The 19,475-nt window shown below is 40.7% G+C and overlaps 1 protein-coding gene across 3 annotated transcripts in view; it reads left to right on the forward strand.

The window, feature by feature from the left end:
- Positions 1–1,493: 1,493 nt before the first annotated feature.
- LUZP2 (leucine zipper protein 2) overlaps positions 1,494–19,475 on the forward strand; it is a 341,523-nt gene continuing 323,541 nt past the window's right edge. For 2 of the 3 annotated variants that reach the window (XM_039533560.1, XM_039533562.1), the window contains exon 1: positions 2,706–3,018. In XM_039533560.1, coding sequence (XP_039389494.1) covers positions 2,957–3,018 — 62 coding nt within the window. In that variant the 5' untranslated portion in view covers positions 2,706–2,956. Of the gene's footprint in view, positions 1,621–2,705; positions 3,019–19,475 lie in introns of those variants that run through there. The other variant, XM_039533561.1, reaches the window with a different exon arrangement.

Genomic DNA, 19,475 nt, shown 5'->3' on the forward strand with positions numbered 1-19,475 from the left:
TGAAAGGTGGAAAAACAAGGTCAGTTCTCCACGTTTTACATGGCTTAAATCAAGAAGGCTGTGCATATAACAGCAGCATCTGAATACTAGCGGCCAAGTTTTCCCAAGGACAGCGCAAGTGGGTTGCCTGCAAATATGTGGATTGTCTTGTGCTCTCACTTGCATTTACAGCTGGCATTTACGTCCATAGTTAACCATTTTGTGCATGCAAAAACTGTCTCTTAGGGAGACCATTGGCTACAGGTTTGCATTAGTTGCTCTTGTGACCCCTTTAATGCTTGGGGGTTTTAGCTTTGCGCAGGGCATATATATGTATATGTATATGTATATATATATGTATATGTAATATGCAGAATGCTTCTGGGTGTGCTGGAGACCTCTCCACGCACAGAGCTCTATTTTGGGTACAGCGGCTTTTTACAAAACACTCTGGGTGGGTGGGGACAGGCCCTGGTAGTTGGGGGATGGTACTCTCCAGAGCTCCCAGTTTGGCATTGAATAGGTGTGACTAACATACACCAGTGTGCTGTTTACATTGGGATGAAATGGTTGTGGGAGGGGGGGATGTCTGTCTTCCCCAGATGCCCAAGGATTTATTGGATCATGTAACAAGGGCTCCTTCTCCTCACATCCCGGCCTCAGCCTACCTGTAGAGTTGCAATGTCCCTCACTTGCCCCCACACAAACACACCTGAGATATTCTTTACTATAGGTATAGGAGGACAGCCTGCATCAGTCAATCTGCTTCCCATGACCTCCAAGCTGCTTAAGAGGATATTGCTAGTTAATCTGACTAAATACCTTCATGGAGTCATTACTTATTTATTTGTATTATGAAAGGGAAGGGCCCTGTTGTGCATCTCTGCATTCAGTAGTTTTGTCTAGTTAGGATGTAGCAAATGCAAGCCAGAGTGCTGAGTACAGGTGGTAGAATGATGGTTACTTACACTACTTCTGTGTAGCTTTACAATACAATCTCTGTTGCATACTGATTTGCCATTTGTGGATTTGATCTTTCTCATGACAGCATGGCCAAAATGTCAAGAAAAAAAGAAGACTTCAGGCACTGTAATTTCCCACAAAAGACACAACTTCTGCGAAGAGGGAGAATTCAGTAACAGAATTCAGAAAGAATTGTTCAGGTTGTAGAACTACATGAGGTTCCAAAAGCTCACTCCAGGCTCATCTGGCTTTGGTGCATTCCCCCTGAGGCACCATTGCCCTTTTGTCAGTCTCCTTTGTATGCATGTAAGGGGATGAAGGAAGGATTAAACTATTGGCATATGGCTGTAGGTGAGGTGGTAGCCTGGAAAGTTTGGCATTTTCTGGGTGAGAAACTGACAGGCAGGCTGCGCTTTTTATGATCTTTTTACTATCCAATCATGAGTAACCATGGTAACATGACCCTCTTTGGAAGTGGTGTGTAATGTGGAAAACAACAAAAATATTGCCTCAAATTAATATAGTTCCTGAGCTGTGGAGAATCGTGCTGAACTAAGGACCGACCATATTGAACCAGGAAGCTACTACGAAGAAACACTGACAGGGGGAGAGGTCAAATTTCCCTTTTTTAGCAGTGTGTGCTGTCGTTTTATTTCTCAAATGACACACACTTAACAAGTAAGTTGGATTGTATTGGTTTCATTTGTGTGTGTGTGTTGGGAAAGTCTGACTAATTCCCTGGAGGCTGGTATTGTGTCCGAGCTCCCACTCATTGCAGTTAGTGGATCTGTAATTATTGTAATGGTGTTCAAATAACTCCCATTCTACTCAACAAGGAGCAATAGAAATGTGGGTTAAAATCTGAAAGCTTCCCTCTATAATACATTATTGAACTTTTAAAAATTCAGACCCCTTTTTTACATGAGCAATTAAGTATGGAAACAACTCGAGCTCCCTTTCCTTATGACCAAAAAGCTGTTCTCATTACATAACTACTTTGTTTAAATTCTACACGTCTGCCATACTTTAGATGCTGAACATTTATTATGTGCTGTGCACTGTAGTCTGTATCCCTTGCAGGGTAAGGATATTTAGGACTTTTTGTTTGACACACACTATTTGAGAAGAGAAAGTGAGGGGGCTTCATTCTTACCACCTGATGACTTTAACCCCTGAGAGAGGAAAGAGCAGATTAAACTCTGAAAGCACCTCTATCAACCACTGACTTGTTTAAATCAAGATTAGAAAGCTCATAAACACAGAAAGGAAAAAAAACCTAAATCTGAAGCCTCTAAGAGTTTCTCTTGACAATTAAGGTTTTGTAAAGATGACATAAGCGTTTCAAAATATATAAACCTATATCCTCTCTTCTCATTTTACTACTAGCATCAAGCTGTGATTATATGAATATCAAATTAGAACAATAAGGTTTAATTCCTACTTTGCAGAGGACAGCTTTTCTAGGCAGGATGCATCAGGTTGATTGTCTGTTGCTTTAAATAAGTAGTACCTACTTTTCTACAATGAACTTTGTACAGATCCCTTTCTGGTAGGCAATACAACTTATAACTAGAGTAGATTTGTTATGTATTTGTTTTTCTTCTCTCTTCCAGGCAAAATCTACAAGTCAGAGATGCACTCTTATAACCTTAGAGTTAAGTGCCAACCACTGTGTTTTCCTTCCCTAGTTGCTACTTAAACTGCTAGTACTAACAAATCCTTCAGGACATCAATAGAGTCACTGTGTTGAATAATCACAGCCTATCAGGCAGTAGGCTTGCAGCAGCAGCTCCATTGCCTGTGACATCATTCCTGAAGCTCAAACCCCACTCTAAGCTCCCTTCATTAGTCAGTCTGTTGGTCTGTCTCCTTTTCCAGATCTACAGACCTTTGCACACTGGAGCATGCTGCTCTGAGAAGAGCAGCTGTGGAAATCAGAAGCAGTGAGAGAGAAAGAAGAGGATACAGAGAAAGAAACAGGAAAAAAACCAAAACAAACAAGACAATCTACAATATGAAATTCATCTCAGCTTGTTACTTGCTGCCTTTTTTCCCTGTTCTAGTTTTCAGCACTAGGTGAGTACAGAAAGCTATTTTATTTGGAGTTCTCTTGTTTTGTCTGCTGTTCATCTTTAAGATTCATTCTTCTCTTTTAAATCATAGATATTCCAGCTTCTTCCATGGTTATAAGTTCAGAGTGTTTCTTCTTCAAATTATTCCATTTCCCCTCACCTCCACCCCAGATACTTTGAGAGATTGAGTCTTTACTTGGTTACTCCAGTTTATTTATGCCCTTACCTTTTCCATAGGAAAGCTGATGGCTCTACAATAACCTAAAGCTTTTGTGGTGAAACAATGTTTCACAACAATAAGCTTGATATACAGTGCAATTATAACGAGGGGACTGTGTATCAGTGCAAATCAGGGAGCCAGAGAACAGAAATTGAGATCATAATGAATGTTTTCCCCATTAGAGTGCAAAAATAAAATAAACATTGGAACAGTCTTACTGCAGTGAGGGTTTTACATCTGAACATTGCCTATTTTAAGGTTTATTGTTTTTCATCTTAAACACAGGAAAGATGCTGCAGTGACAGCAGGATGCCTGAAAACATGTTAAAAAGTTATTGAAATCTAGAAACATTACTCTCTACTGTGTGAGTACAATAAGCCATGGGGAAAATAGGAACATTGTCTATTACAGGTTAAAATCGGGGCTGACTATGCAGCATTCAGAGATATAAATTTTCCTAGGAGAGAGTATGTTCACAATGCCGGAGGCATAGCGTGTGCAGCAAAGAAAAGGTAAAGCTACAACACACTATCCTACTGTCACATTGTTCACTGATGGAAAGTTAATACTGTGTACAGACCAGGTATGTCATTTTCAAATGACACTGCTGTTGACAGAAGCTTTCTAGCTTCCTGATGCTTATCAACAAATAACTGACATTTCTCTGTTTGTTAATAAGTACTCAGTAAACTTCTATGTCCCTGGGGCATGTAATCACGGTGTGTATGTCGGTGTGTATCAGGGAAATACGTCCATCCACTTATTCCTAGCATCTTGCAATAAAATCTGAAGATAACACTCCTATGGGTGATAACGTCCCATTTTAAGCTCTAACTGCCCCCTAATCTAAGAGATGGTGGGAGTTCATATTTAACTCATGTTTGAACAGATGCAGGTGTGTGAGAGAAGAAATGGGTCAGAATGCAGAGAGTGAAGTTGCAGGCTTACCAAAGGTTTGAATGTAGGTGAAATATGCCTCAGGGGTGGAATGTCTTGCTCATCTTCATGTCTTTTTTAATATTTCTGATTTAGGTTTTAATATTCATCAGTCCCAATCACTGTGAATCACTCCAGTATTCTTTGAAATATCTTGCAATTCCCTTTTGAGTCTTTGTGTTGTGATTCAGTAATTATCCATGGATCGCTTTTGATTTAATAAGTAGATTGAAGAAACATTCAGTATCAGTCTTGTGAAATTCAGATGAATAATTTTACTTTATTTTAAAATTGTACATTTTTTGCTAAATTACACTGGAGTTGAATTTAAAAGGGGGGAACTGAGAGCCAACTTTTCCAGATGTAATTTTTCATCTTAAAGCATTTCACTCAGAAGCCCATTTATGAGGGATTCATTGGCTGCCATGTTAGTTAAAATGAGGGAAAGAATGGGAATTATCACACATTTCCATATTTCATAAAAAACTACTATACTTTGGCAAAGATAAAGGGACAGATCTGAAGCTGCAACCGAGGATCTGGCCCAAAAGCATTAAAAAGGAAATCTGTCATCTTAACAAGAAAAGCAGTGCTTGCGCATATATGTGTGAACTTCAGTAAATAGCTCATGATTTAAAATTGGATTTTACTCCCCACTGCAATTTGCCAAGGTATGAATAGAAAGTTGAAGTCGACATCTGAATGCCATATGTGATCAGTGTAACTCCAGGAAAAAAATAAAAAAAGTAGAGATAGATTTGAGTGGCACATGATCAGTTACAGTCCTATGTGACCTAATGTTGAAAATAAATAGCACACAAATGCAATGATTACAGTTGTCAATAAGAATCAATATTCAGGCAGAGAGTTTTCAATCTAAATTCCATTTCAATTTTTAATATAAGGGTTTTGAATCATAGATTGTAAAATACAGCTGTTACTTATGCTATTCCTCTGAAACCATGCTGGATGTTCCATTCAACAGAAAAGTAAGTGGGACTCTAAAAATGGGGATTTGGAGGTATACAAAAGGAAATGTCCTGTAACAATGGAACGCTATATTCGAGCAATTTTTTTATTCCTCAGTTGTACTGACTATCTAAACAATGGAGTGATTTTCTTGCGATCATGATGGAAGTTAAAAAAACAATACAGTGTTATCAGTATGTCATTAACTGGGAGGAGATTGTGCTTTAATCTGTTTCATCAGAAGGCTGTTCTGTATGTTGCATTTCAGTAGTTCTTGCAAACATATGGGTTAATGTGTAGGCTGGAACCCAAACAGAGCAGCTTTGTAGGAACAGTTGCTTTAGCAAAAAGGGGAACCTATTATCCGGCTGTGTGAAACTGCTTAGCTCAGGCAAAGAAAAGATCATGAGTAGCAATAAGTTTTCTACCATGAGATTTCTTTAGAAGTGCTCTCAAATTGTCGTGTATGCAGGGCAATCTCTGTGTAACCTGTTTGCGGTTCCTGAAGTCAGTGGGCAACTGCCCACATTTCTCATCAAGTAATTGCTATTTATTTCTCTTTGGCATTTGGTGATGTCATCTTCCTTGTATGACTTCATTGTTATAGTTTTTTGAGGCCTCTGCATGTTGATTTTACTTCTGGGATTTACAGAACAAAGTTTCAGGTGTGATGATTACTGCGCAGTTTTATTAACTGAAATGTGTAGATCCTCAGCTGGATCTGTGCTGATATGCACCAGCTAAGGATCTGGCCCATGATGTGTCACTGCAAAGAAAACCTAAAGCTGTTAAACAAAAAGGATCTAAAAAAATATTTGCTTCATTTTTGCTGTTTCTCAAATCCCAGTGATTTCTCTAAATAATGATTATTTGGTGCTATGAACAATTTCAAACATCTGAGGTTTGATTTAAGATGTATTTACTACTGTAATAAGCACCATTGACTTCACTAGCTACTGCATGAATAACAACTCCAGGATGAGGCTTATTAGAGGAGGGACCAGCAACTCTAAAAATATCAACCCTAAGTGTACCCAAGGGGACTTTTTCTAAAGTTTGGAAAAGTTTGGATAACTCTTTTGTTGTCAGTTTTTACATGCTTTTGCACTTCCTGCTTTTGGAAGGACCAACATATGTTCTTGTATTTCCTATGCATCAGGAATGATGAACAAATATTATTTATAAAATGTTATATTGCAGTAGCATCCAGAGGCCTCAGTCAGGACTGGGGCCCCATTGTGCTAGATGCTATGCAAATACATATGAAGACAGTCTCTGCTCCAAAAAGCTTGCAATCTAAGGCCCCGATTCTCAAATTGACAACATGTAGGCACTCCTGAGGTCTCTTGTGAAGCCCCAGTGATCTATCTGGGTGTAAGCGTGCACCTCTATCAGTTAGCTGCAGATTTGTGTAGTAAGTACTGGAGATTTCACAAGATTTCTAGCCCATCTTATATAGACAAATGAGGTTTTGAATAAGTTCAGGTAAGTGCTCACTCTTCTGCATGCTTATTTAAATCTATCCTCTAAAGGCCAGATATTTAACTCTTTGATTTCAATGAGCATTTTGTCTAAGTCAGAACTTCAGGCACTGGCCCTAGATATTTGAGGTTCACCCATCATAATGAAAGCTTATATTTTTCTCTAAAGTCACCTAGAACAATGTTCATGGTATTATGTCTCTACTTGGTTCCTGTTATGAAACTCAGCTGTCCCTATCCTGTGGTGGCAAACTCTTTTCTGTATAAACAGTCTGAGAGTGATCAAAACACACAGTAATTTGATTGAAATAGGATGTTACACTCCGCACCATGTCATGCTAATAAAGAAAATCATTAAATGGGCATACAAATAACAGCAGTTAAGTAAAGTCATATTAGTTTAATAGCAGGGGAATGGATGATAGTATTTTTAATAGCACAATTCCACAGCAATCTTAAATTGCTATTGCAAAGCAGTCAGGAATTCACTTCAGAAGAACAAACACTACCTCAGTGACTTGTGAGGGGATGAAAGTTGGTTGATAATCTCTGGTAGAGAAGTGCTGGCATGCTGCTAGTGAAGGTACATATTTTGATCTGTTATGCCTCTGCTTCTAGAAGTGGCAGAGGAGGAAGTGGAGGTCTGTTGAATTCCCTTTACCTTGCAATGCACAAGAACCTTTATCCAATGGCTGGTAGGCCTTTTCACTGCAAGTGCCACCTTACTACCTTAGGATGTGTCTACACTGCAATTAGACACCCACGGCTGGTCCATGCTATCTGACTAAGGCTCACAGGGCTCGAGCTAAAGGGCTGTTTAATTGCAGTGTAGACATTCAGGCTCAGGCTGGAGCCTGAACTCTGACCCTCCAACCTCCCAGGTCCTAGTGCCTGGGTTCTGGCCCAAGACTGAACATCTACACTGCAGTTAAACACCCCTTAGCCTGTGTCCCAGGAGCCCAAGTCAGTTGGCATGGACCAGTCATGTTTTTTGTTTTTTTTAATAGCAGTGTTGACATACTCTTAAAGGTTGAATTTGCTCTCTCCATTGCTCATCAGTATTCACAGCACCGGTTTGCTTTGGTGTCTATTGTTAGGTAATATGTAGGTGGTACTTGTAGTATTCTTTTTCCTTCAGCAGATACATTTGAAGTATTCCCACTGTTAAATCTGGTAGAACGTTAAACGTAGATGCCCTAGAGTTTATTAGATTGATGATAAATGCAAAATGTTTAAAACGTTTCTCCTAAATTAAAATCTTCCCTGTGTTGTAAACATTCATTATGCTGTTATTGGAAGATGAAAGTGACTAGAAAGGGCCCCTTCCTGCTCTTCTAGGTTGAAAAACAAGCCTCAGACATGCTTGGTATCAGCTAGTGCTGAATACCCAAAGGCTGCTCTTTGAGAGGCCACAATCTTGGAGTACATGAGTGCCCCTCCTTTTCCCCATGATGGCAGGCTTGGGTGTGTAGGAAAGTTCTGGAGACAGGTAGTCTCAGACAGGAACTACCATGTTACCAGGAAAAAGCAGCTGATATGTCCATAGGATTTGTGAGTAATAGAGGCCACCTTTATGTTGTTCTTTCTGAATTCCTTCAGGAATTCAGGGGGCACTGACTGCTTATAATTCATTTCATATTCTTACCATCTCAGAACTGGATGAGTGTGAAATGCCCTAATACCTACTAACTAATATTTACAAAAGGCATACAAAGCTACTGGGAGGAGATCAATTAAATGCTGCATCCCTGAGGTGGTCCTGCTCCTTGAGAAAGGTGAGGCTGTAGTGTTTCCAGACGGTGTATGTTAACCCTGTAATTTCTGAGAGAGAGCTCTGAATTATATTTATATCTATTTACGTGCCTCCATCATTTTATCATCCGAGTATCTCTCAAGCATTCATTCATTTATACTCACAATACCCCTCTGCCGAAGGGAAGTGTTATCCCCATTTTACAGATGGGGAACTGAGACACACAGAAGTTAAGTGACTTGTCCAAGGTGTGTCAGTCTTTTGCAGAGTTGTCAGTTAAACCCATATCACTTGAATCTCAGTCCAGTGCACTAACCACAAACGATCCTTCTTTCCTTTTGACTGTACATTGAGAAGCAGCATAACTTTACTCCTATTTTTTTGCCATATTTTTGAACTCCTCCAGCCCAACACACCCTCACTCAGAAAAGAGTGATCTCATTGATGTTACCTCCTCCACTATCTATCCCCCATCTATCCAGCCACCCATCCTGGTATTAGAGTGCCTTCTATTCTGAATAAGGCATACGTGGGTTTAGGGTGTAGTGGGTGATCACTGTAATTACTGCTGCTGTATCTATTATAACCTATCATACTTTCAATAACTCTCGCGGTTCTTGATAATTGCTTCAGTGGTGGGAGAAGGGAAAAGAATTATTTCATCATTATTGCTGCTGGTAAGCAACAGGATTTCTTTTAGAGTACTATATGGCATTTGGATTAGCAGTATTTGGTGCTGCATTTCAGGTGCTTAGGTGACTTCATTGACATGGGCCACAGGAGTGACAGCAGTAGAGGCAGTTCCTGTGGTTCCCTAACTTAGAATTGCTAGGTGAACCATTAGAATCTCCTAACCTATGATGGTAGGAGCCAGGGTAATAAATTGTGTACAACATGTATATCTTCTTGATTTTTTTTCCCCATCCCTGCTTCATAATTTTGGACTGACTTTTCTGTTCGTTGTTTGTTACAGATTAGCCTGTTGCATTGGGCAGGAGAAATGTGAGACTTTACTGAAATGTAGATGAGAGAAGAAAAAAGTGTGAGAAGTTGAATCAACAAGGTGGTAAAAAAATGATGTGCTTGAGGTAGCTTTAGACTGGTTGTTGAGGGAGAGTAGTCTGTTCCTCCTGGTACAGCAAATTAATACATACTCAATGTGTAAACAGAGAAAACTTTCCAAGTGTGTGTGGGGAGGGGCTATAATATTTTTTGCTCACATTTCACTTTCTAGGTCTTAAAAGGTAACATTTCTTCAAGAGGGGACAAATCCTAGTCCCGGAGTGGTATTCATTGCTGAAATGGATCAGCTTCACATTTTAATACTCATCATCAGTACTGAAATAGCTACAAAGGCCATTGTACTTTCTATTGAGACAATGGACAGGAGATCCATCAGGCCTGGCTCAGATCTACCCACACAGAGCCCCTAAAAATGCATGAGTTCCTGACATCTTCCCTTGTTCTCTTGTATTGAAACTTCCATACACATGGAAGGGGCTGTACCCACCCTTTAGTCCAGAATATTCAAAGTGCTCTGCACCTCCAATCTGTGTCAGATTTTTCCAAGTGTTCAGCTCCTATTTTGGTATAAAAATAAATGGCCGGATTTCCCCATCGTGTTGACTGATGAGCACCTTTGAAAATCTGGCCATGAGTATCACAAAGGAGAGTAGAGCACTTCTGAAAATCAGACTCCTTATTTAGGTACCTGATTTTAAGTGCTGAGGTCTTTTGAAAATATGGCCCTGGACACTCTCAGAAAAATCTGGTCTCATGTCTTTTGTTTTATTCTTGGTTAAGGATATTTGGCTTAATAGAAATGGTGCAGCATTAGAAATGACATTATAACCATGGTGCCTAGATAGCGTGAAGTTGTAAAAACAAAACAAACTCCAATATTCCTGCTTTCCTTATTGCCATTGAGTTAAGGATCTCTGACTTTGCAGTCTGTCCAGTTTGTGATATTTAATGCAATGAAAATCCATACCAACATAGTGATTTCTGTGGACTCTCTGCAGTTAGTCTGGAATTAGTGTATTTTTTCACACATCATTCCAAGTAAATGCATAATAAATATAGACTGCTCTGCAATTGCTGCTTTATTTACTTGGAAAATAGCTATTTGCTGTTCAGTACACACAAACATGCAGTATTTTGCTCAGAAAAGTTTGTGAATCCAGGCATTTAATTTAATATTTTTTCCTTTAAATCATATGCCTTTCCTCTCTCCCACCTTTAGAGGGTCCCAATTCTCACTCCAGCTCCTCCCAAATGAACAGTTGACATCTGAGGTCTTTGTGCCAAAAAAGAATTTGAAGAACAGCTAGCCAAACACTCAAAAACTAATAGCAAATTTTGTAAAGAAGCAAACAACCAGTGGGGCTAGTGGATGATTGAAGAGCACTGTAAAGAAGCACTCAAGGACAATAAGGCCATTGCAGAGAAATTAAATGAATTATTTGCATCGGTCTTCACGGCTGAGGATGTGAGGGAGATTCCCAAACCTGAGCCATTCTTTTTAGGTGACAAACCTGAGGAATTATCCCAGATTGCATTGTCATTAGAGGAGGTTTTGGAACAAATTGGTAAACTAAACTGTAACAAGTCACCAGGACCAGATGGCATTCACCCAAGAGTTCTAAGGAACTCAAATTTGAAATTGCAGAACTACTAACTGAAATCTGTAACCTATCATTTAAATCAGCTTTTGTACCAAATGACTGGAGGATAGCTAATGGGATGCCAATTTTTAAAAAGGGCTCTAGAGGTGATCCCAGCAATTATAGGCTGGTAAGTTTTCTTCAGTACCAAGAAAACTGGTTGAAACTATAGTAAAGAACAAAATTGTCTGACACGTAGATTACCACAATTTGTTGGGGGAAGAGTCACCATGATTTTTGTAAAGGGAAACCATGCCTCACCAATCTACTAGAATTCTTTGAGGGGGTCAAAAAGCATGTGGACTAGGGGGATCCAGTGGATATAGTGTACTTAGATTTTCAGAAAGCCTTTGACAAGGTTCCTCACCAAAGGCTCTTAAGCAAAATAAGCTGCCATGGGATAAGAGGGAAGGTCCTCTCAGTGATTGGTAACTGGTTAAAAGATAGGAAACAAAGGGTAGGAATAAATGGTCAGATTTTCATCTCTCTCCATTCTGAAATCTATTCCTGTCTCATAGAGTTAAATGGTCCATCAGGTAGCTTGAGCCAATTCTCTGGCAGGGACCAAAATCTTTTATTTTGACCCTAAGTTCAATAGGGAGCCTGTATGGGGCCATGAGAACTGGCGTGATATGCTTGCAACAGCCAGCATTGCTGAGTAAGCGGGCTGCCACATATGAATCCAGTTGTAACTTTTTGTAAAGTTGGCACTTTCATTCCTAGTTAATAATATATCACATTAATATACTTTGGGAATCAAAGATGTGTGGATTACCCTGGCAAAGTCGAGGTCTGATAAGATAGGTCATGTTGGTATAATGAGTTGGAAGTGGAAATAGGTGTGTTTGCAGACATAACTATTTGAGTATATTTGGTTGCAGTGGGTAGTTCAAAAGGACCAGTAGGCTATGGAACATCTAGACAATCTGAGAACTGATGTTTTAGTGGTGAGTTCTTTGCTGTGCCTGTACCACCTCCCTCTTTCTAGAGGTTAGCTGCAGCCAGCTGCTTTTTATGCAGGTGCTGATGTTTTCCAGGCATGTTGAAAGCTGGGAGATAGTTCTATTTGTGTTAGACAAATAGAAGACATGAAGGTGGTATAGGAGATGATAGGGTCGAGGTTAGACTAGCTTTCGTGATGTGCCAATGGCCCCAAAGGGTCACAAATGTAACTAGGTATAGCTATGAAAACACACAGGTATAAGACTTGCTGAATAAGAAAATGCCATTTTTTCTATTCTGAAGTCCCTTTCCCCATCCTCCCACATACTATTATCATGTTATAATTATTGATGGCCACTATTGCTGCAACCAATATAAAAAAAACAACAAACCCCTAGTTTGAATATCATTCATGTATTTTCCAACAGATTTTGTTTAGACCTTTCTGTAAGTTCACTGGATGCCCATCATGTGTGTGTTCTACTGTCTTTGTTTTCTCTTTTTATATAGAAATGTCAGCATCCCCAATTAAAAGAAGATTTTAAAAATAAATGAGTGGTAAAAGCCAGTCGCACAATTTGGAGATGAATATACTTGTCAGAATTGAAACCTTTGACTGTAAGTGCATGTCTGCATTACAGACTTGCATGTAGGGTAGACAAGCTGCCTTATGTCTACCAGGCCTAATATTTTTCTAATTTGAATATTTTCCCATTTGAATTTGAAAGAAATGGGAGGGGAACAAAAACTGCCCCTATGGTATTATCTATACAAATTCACATCTTTTATATGTGAAGGTATATGCAAAAGTAAAGGGCTCATTTGAAAGAAACAGGTGTCATTGGATTTGTATAAAGCCTTCAAAAAATTGGAAATTCCAAACAAGCACAATTATATATTTTTATTTTGGCAGCTGAGAAAGGATAGTTCTAAAATTCATATTGCTTTTTCACTCTTACTAAATACATCTCACAGGTCTTTTATGCTCCCACGTATATTCAAGTCTCGTGAGTGACACTAACCTTTAGGGCTTAGAAGGCCTATGCTCACTACACCACACTAGATTTTGTATCTTTTTAGGCTCTTTTTATTAGGAACTTGGAAACTACTCCAGTGAGGGGATTTTTCCCATTACTTCTCTTTTTTTCACTAGCTATCCTAGCTATTAATTGTTCTCCCCTCATTAGTGGGTGGTCATAACAAGAGCTGGAAGTGAGGAAAAATCTAGCTGGTGTGAATCTCACATGTTTATTATTAAGCTAACATTAGATGTACATCACTTACTAAAGCTGGCAGTGAATATTCAGGTACTGTGTATGGAGTGATGAATTAACCCTTAGTATTGCCCTGGACTGAAGCTAAAGTTGTTGGCCCCAGCTCACTGCATTTGTTTTCAGTTGAAAAACTTTTTTTAAATCCTGGTGCAGAACATTTTCATTGTTTTTGCAGATTTGGGGAATATGTATTTTAGTTAGATTTAAGCTCCCAGAATGAATCAAGCACAGGGGCCAAGGGTTGCCCTCCACCTACACAGGATTACTCCCACCTGAAATCAATGGAGCCAGGATTTCATCTGTGTTTTAGGCTTTAAACTTGTCACTGGTATGAGAGCGATTATTGCCATGATTGAATGCTAAGAATTACTAATATTATGTACCTTTAAGACCCATCTTAAATTATTCACATCAGAAGAACCTGAATAAAGGAAGCTCTGGATGAAACATTGATCAGGAAAAAGCAGGGAGTGGAGAGTGAAGGGGATGGGAAACAGAAAAAAATACAAATGATTTGAATCTTGATCACTGGTATAAATCTGATGTAACTCCACTGAGTTATGGAATTATCCCAAATTTACATCAGTGTAACTGAGATCAGCATTTGTCCCAATGACTTTGCATTTGGGGGGTTCAGATTGCTGCAAGCTGTTGAGAGAGACAGAAGCAAGAATAAGCTATTTTCATAGTGGAATATATGTGTATTTGTCAATATTCAACATCAAACTATTTTTTTTAAAGGAGACATGAAAAAAATCACTGAATCTATCACCTTAGTTGAAATGATCATCTTAGAGAGAAGTGTTTTTAAAAGTTTCGCCAGTTAATGTTTCTCATGCTCTTATTTCTCTCTAATAATCTCTCCATTAATCTATGAAGAGATACTGTAATTAGTTTCTGTAACCAAAGAATACATTTATTTTTGAGTGCAAAATAATATTTAAGATGAACGTGCTGCTGTGTAAAGCAGCTTCTACACATATTGAGAACCTGAGATATAATCATGGCAATTACTGTAAGAAAATTGTTTTCAAATACATGCTGTCTCTAAGGCTGGCTGAGACACTTTGGACATTGTCCTTAAAATGGTTGTGCTCACAAGTGTATTACTCCCATGGAGGAACACACTAAGGCTGCAGGAGAAAATAAATTTGCAGTCATAACAGAATCCAAGAGTGGACCTTCAGATTGCACCAATCCGTTCCCCATTTTAGCTTTATATTATTATTTGTGTATCTTTATGGCTCAGATACTTTATTTTGTATACAGTGTCCATATGAGGACAGAGTTGGAGCCTATTTCACAGTCTATTTTAGAGCAGTGGTTGATACCCTGATTTGAGATACTAAGAAAAAAACCAGAAAGAGCTTGCCTCCATTAAGAGAAATAGCAATTGATTTCTGAGTACATCTATCCCATCCGGAGGAACAATGGGCCACCAGTAAAATTTTAGATGGCTGAGGAGGGAGGGATAGAGAAACAAAAACAATAACAGTGACAGGAAAGTTTGTATTGTTCAGCAGATACATGCCACTGGGAGCATTGACGGGCCTGGCATGACGCCACTGCAGTGAAACTTGTAGCAGGCAGTAGTTTTAAATCAATTATTTGATCAGCTTGAGTAATCACTCATCAAAATACCCATTTAACTCCTTTTATGGCCTTATTGTACCATCATATTAAAATGGAATTTAATTTTGACTTCTTTTGAAATGGCACTGCAGTATGTTATTGCCAATCTATTTTGTACTATGTATTAAACTTATTTTGTGACTGAAGAAAGATTATTTTAACATGAAGCCCTTTATGAGATATAGTAAGTAAGAAAAAACACCTCTTTGGGTAAAGCTGTATTCTTAGTCTTTGTTCTTTCAAAAAGAAAAGGGTAACAAAAGTAAATGCTAATATTATTTAATTAAAAGCACAAAATAGCTTTCAATTTAGGCTCAAAGGTTATGTTCTTTAAAGAAAGTTAAAGGGTTTTTATGCACACACTGCAGTGTGGGGGCTTCATTCAGCACTGCGTCACTTCACATTTTATGGTGATGTAAACTTATTGGAATCAGTAGAGTTACACCAGTGCAAAAGTGGAATAAAAAAGTGGTGAATCAGCCCCCAATTTAGCAATGGCAGAACTGAAACAGTTATTATGAGCGTCAATTCAGTTAAGCATCTAAAGAACTGGGTACAGAATTTCCTGTCCATCAGGTGTAGCTCCATTGATGTCATGGAGCTACTCACGCGTGTAAAACAGCTGTGACAACAGAATTAGGCCTCTGATGTTTATCTGAGCACCCTTGACCCAGAAGTTTCACAAGGTTCAGGTTTCCTTGTGTGAAATGTCTATTGCCACTTAAATTTTAAATAGGCAACAATACAAGAAATTTAAGCCCAGTAGGTATTTCTGCTTTTTGTTTTAGCAGGAGCGCAGAAGTTCAGCAACAAAACCTTTTATTTTAAAAGATTTTCTGTAAGTACTCCAGACAGCTCCATGCCTGACTACATCTCAGTCCTTCCTTCCTTCCTTCCAAACCTTCTGTTCACTACTGGGAGGTCTGATTCAACAACTGAAGTCAGTGCAGTTTCACTGATGTTCAGCTTGTGTAACAGGACAGAGAATCAGGTCCTGTATGTTCTACTCAGGTCTCTTGCCTTTAGGGGAAATGTATTCCTGTGCTGGTACTGAGACGAGCAGGGCTGATGTGGGGATGGTGGACATGACTTGCATTTCCTTGAATCCAAGGTTGTTGGGAGCCAGATTGTTTTTGTGCAGGTCAGGGCTGCCCTGAATGATGCTCTGATTTATGCCTAGGCACTAATGGCCCTGAACCCTTGACCACTCCCCTTTTCTGTCTCAACAGGCATGCAGGCCTGCTTGCAAAATTCCTGCAGCAGGGCTATTCTTGGGGGGCCCATGTGGCTGCTTTGCAGCCACTTCATGCTAAAAGAGGCTGCAGGACTCATTAATTAAGTCCTTCATCGCCTCCCACTCTCAACTAACTTCACATGAGCTTTCATGTTGTCACTGTACTGTGAAATGCCACCCATGTGTCTCAGTGGGTAGGTAAACTTGATAGGACCAGTGATGAAGGGGGACAGCCCCAGCAGCAAGGGAGGAAGACACTTGCTGAGGGGCTCCAGGTAGGGGGGCAGGTGCTGATTGGCTAATGCCAATGCCAGGGATTTAATCTGGAGCAAGGGCCATATTGAGTCTCTTTTAGCTCTGTTCCTGCAGGGATTTTACTGATGGGCCTTGGGCTCGTGGAATAGGCTGAGGTCCCTGCCCTTGAGCACCCTTTGTCTTCATCACAGGGTGGGAGCAGGGCTAGGACTTCAAAAGAGCTGATTCTGGGGTTTAGGCTGAGGAGAGCCTACCCCAGTTGTGTGTTGTATGTTAGGAGCCCTGTAACATGCCCATTGGAACCACTTAAATGCCTGGTATAAGAGAGTATGGGTGATGGGCAGGTAGCACCCCTCTCCTGTGTTTAATTTTTTTTAATAAAAAATCAATCCACGTGTCTATCCTCGTTTTGAGTCTGTATGCAGATCAACAGCCTTCTGATTAAGGTACTTATGACATTCTGGGGTGCAATCCAGACCAGAGAGGGGTTGTCACTCCCAGGGCCGCCCAGAGGATTCCGGGGGCCCGGGGTCTTCGGCGGTGGGGGGCCCTTCCGTTCCGGGACCCGCCGATGAAGTGCCCCCGAAGACCCGCGGCGGGGGCCCCCCCGCTGCCGAATTACCGCCGAAGCGGGACCCGCCGCCGCAGCGCAGCCCGGTCTTCGGCGGTAATTCGGCGGAGGGGGGCCCGCGCCGCGGGTCTTCGGGGCACTTCGGCGGCGGGTCCCGAAACGGAAGGGCCCCCCGCCGCCGAATTACCGCCGAAGACCGGGCTGCGCTTCGGCGGTGGGTCCCGCTCCGTCTTCAGCAGTAATTTGCCAGCGGGGGGTCCTTCCACCCCGGAGCGGAAGGACCCCCCGCCGGCGAAGACCGGGAGCAGAAGCAGCTCCTGCGCCCGGCCGCACAAGAGTTTGCCGGGCCCCCCGAAGGGAGTGAGGGACCCCGCTCCGGGGGCCCCGAAAAACTCTGGTGGGGGCCTCTGAGGGGCTCGGGGCCTGGGGAAAATTGCCCCTCTTGCCCCCCCATCTGGGCGGCCCTGGTCACTCCCACCCTGCAACTTTGCCTCATAATGCTTTGCTGCTGTAGCTCCAAGTGTGCTGCCCACAGACAGCATGAAGATCACATCCTGAGTGTCTGTGTATAACCACAGCCCTAGTCCAGAAGCTCTGACCCGAGGAATCGCCCCCTCACCCCCACACACACAAAAAATGTGTTCTGCACTTGTCCAGCACTCTCCTTGACAGTCCAGATATATTAGGTCCATTGCACCTCTGAGGGGATCAATATACAACAGTTTGCTACTTTTAAAATTGAATTCAGTTTAAAGACAACACTGGATTAGTTTTAATTAAAGAATAAAACAAGTTTATGGGCCTACAAAGAGGGAGAGATTTTAAGTGAGTACAAGTATAAGGGGTTAAAATCAGAAATGGTTTCAAGAGAAATAAAGATAAGATGCTTTCTAAACTTAACAAACTAGACTTGGTCAAGGTAATATTCTTACTATATGATCCCAGCATTATTGCTGATCAGATTTCAGGCCAGATTCTCCCCCAAAGTCCATAGGGCTGGGGCTGTTTCTTTTGTTGCCTTAGGGGAAGGAGAGAGAGATGGAGAGAGAACTTGGGGGTGTTTCTTCCCCCACTTTTATAGTTGTCATCATCCTTTCAAATGCATTTTCCTGAGGGTTACCACTAAATAATGTTCGTTCCCACTGTGAGGGTGGAGTCAAGGAGTCTGCTGTCTGCTGCTAAGGTGCAGATCTGTTTGTCCTTGCCCCACTTCCTTGCCAAAGGATACCGACATGATAGGTGATTTGTCCATCATCTTTGACTCCTGGCTAGAGGTGTCAGCTTGTCTTTTGTCTGAGAAACAGGTTTATCCACTCCCCAGATTTGTCTGGTAAACACACTTCAGTCAGGATTTCACCTTATGTTCATAACTTTACGTATGATATTGCTACATGGATTTCGCCATGATATTGAACAGCAAGTTATTAGTTTTGAAATGATACCATACAAGGCATATTTTGTAGAAATATTATTATAATGGTGTGTAGGGTGTAAACACAGGCATGCATTCAGTCACGGTATCCCAAACAACTTGCCTTTCTTCCTTTTTATATCTTGTTCTGAAACTGCTCTCCCCCAGTCAATAAAATCTGAGGGATAACATTGGTATACACTCTTTAGTTGATTTCTGAACTGTCTCTATTTCTGGCCTCAGTCTAAAGCTCTTAAGGGAGGGCCGGCTCCAGATTTTTGGCCGCCCCAAGCAGCGAAGAAAAAAAAAAGCCGCAATTGGCGGCACTTCACTGGCAGCTCTACTGCGCCGCTTGATTCTTTGGTGGCAATTGCCACCGAAGACCCGGACATGCTGCCCCAAGCACCTGCTTCCTGCGTGGTTCCTGGAGCCGTCCCTGTCTTATGGACTGCGATTTTTGTCCTTTCTTAGTGTGCTTTACTTGTTGTGATGCAGCTTCTCTCTCATTAAATGTATTTTGAATTTACTCTGGAAAATTGTGGGATAGAGTTAGTTATTGTGTGTCTTTCTGTTGTGCTCTCATTGTGAATCTTCTACCCCTCTCATGTTAATATTTCCAACAATGTAAGTAGCAAATGGAACTGGGCTCTTCTGCACAATATAAATACCCCACTTGATGATAAAGCCAGTGCTAAGTTGGTTGGTACTTGAAAAGTACTTTACTAATTTGTCTTCTGGTATGTAGGAGGGGGGTAGAACAAACATGTAATACTTTCAACTTGAGTTAATCTTTCTCTGGGACAATCCAGAACAATGACTACATATCAAGTAAAGCAGCTGTTTTGTTAGGGACCTATCTGTACACAATGAGCTGTAGACTAGAATTGAACAATAATCCAATTCTAAGCATAATCTAAATATTCCAGAATTTAAATTATAGTTATTTCTGTGCCCCTGCAGAATAAATAGATACACTGTAGACAACTGACAACATTTAACAATGAAAAGAGACAACCTAGTTACTTCCTAAGTATAAGAAATAAGATGTGGCACAGCATTTCAGATACCATGCAATAGATTTGGCCCAGATCTTTAGGTGATACCTGTAAATGTACACCA

This window comes from Mauremys reevesii, linkage group 4, assembly GCF_016161935.1.
Source record: "Mauremys reevesii isolate NIE-2019 linkage group 4, ASM1616193v1, whole genome shotgun sequence".
Taxonomy (NCBI): Eukaryota; Metazoa; Chordata; order Testudines; family Geoemydidae; genus Mauremys; species Mauremys reevesii.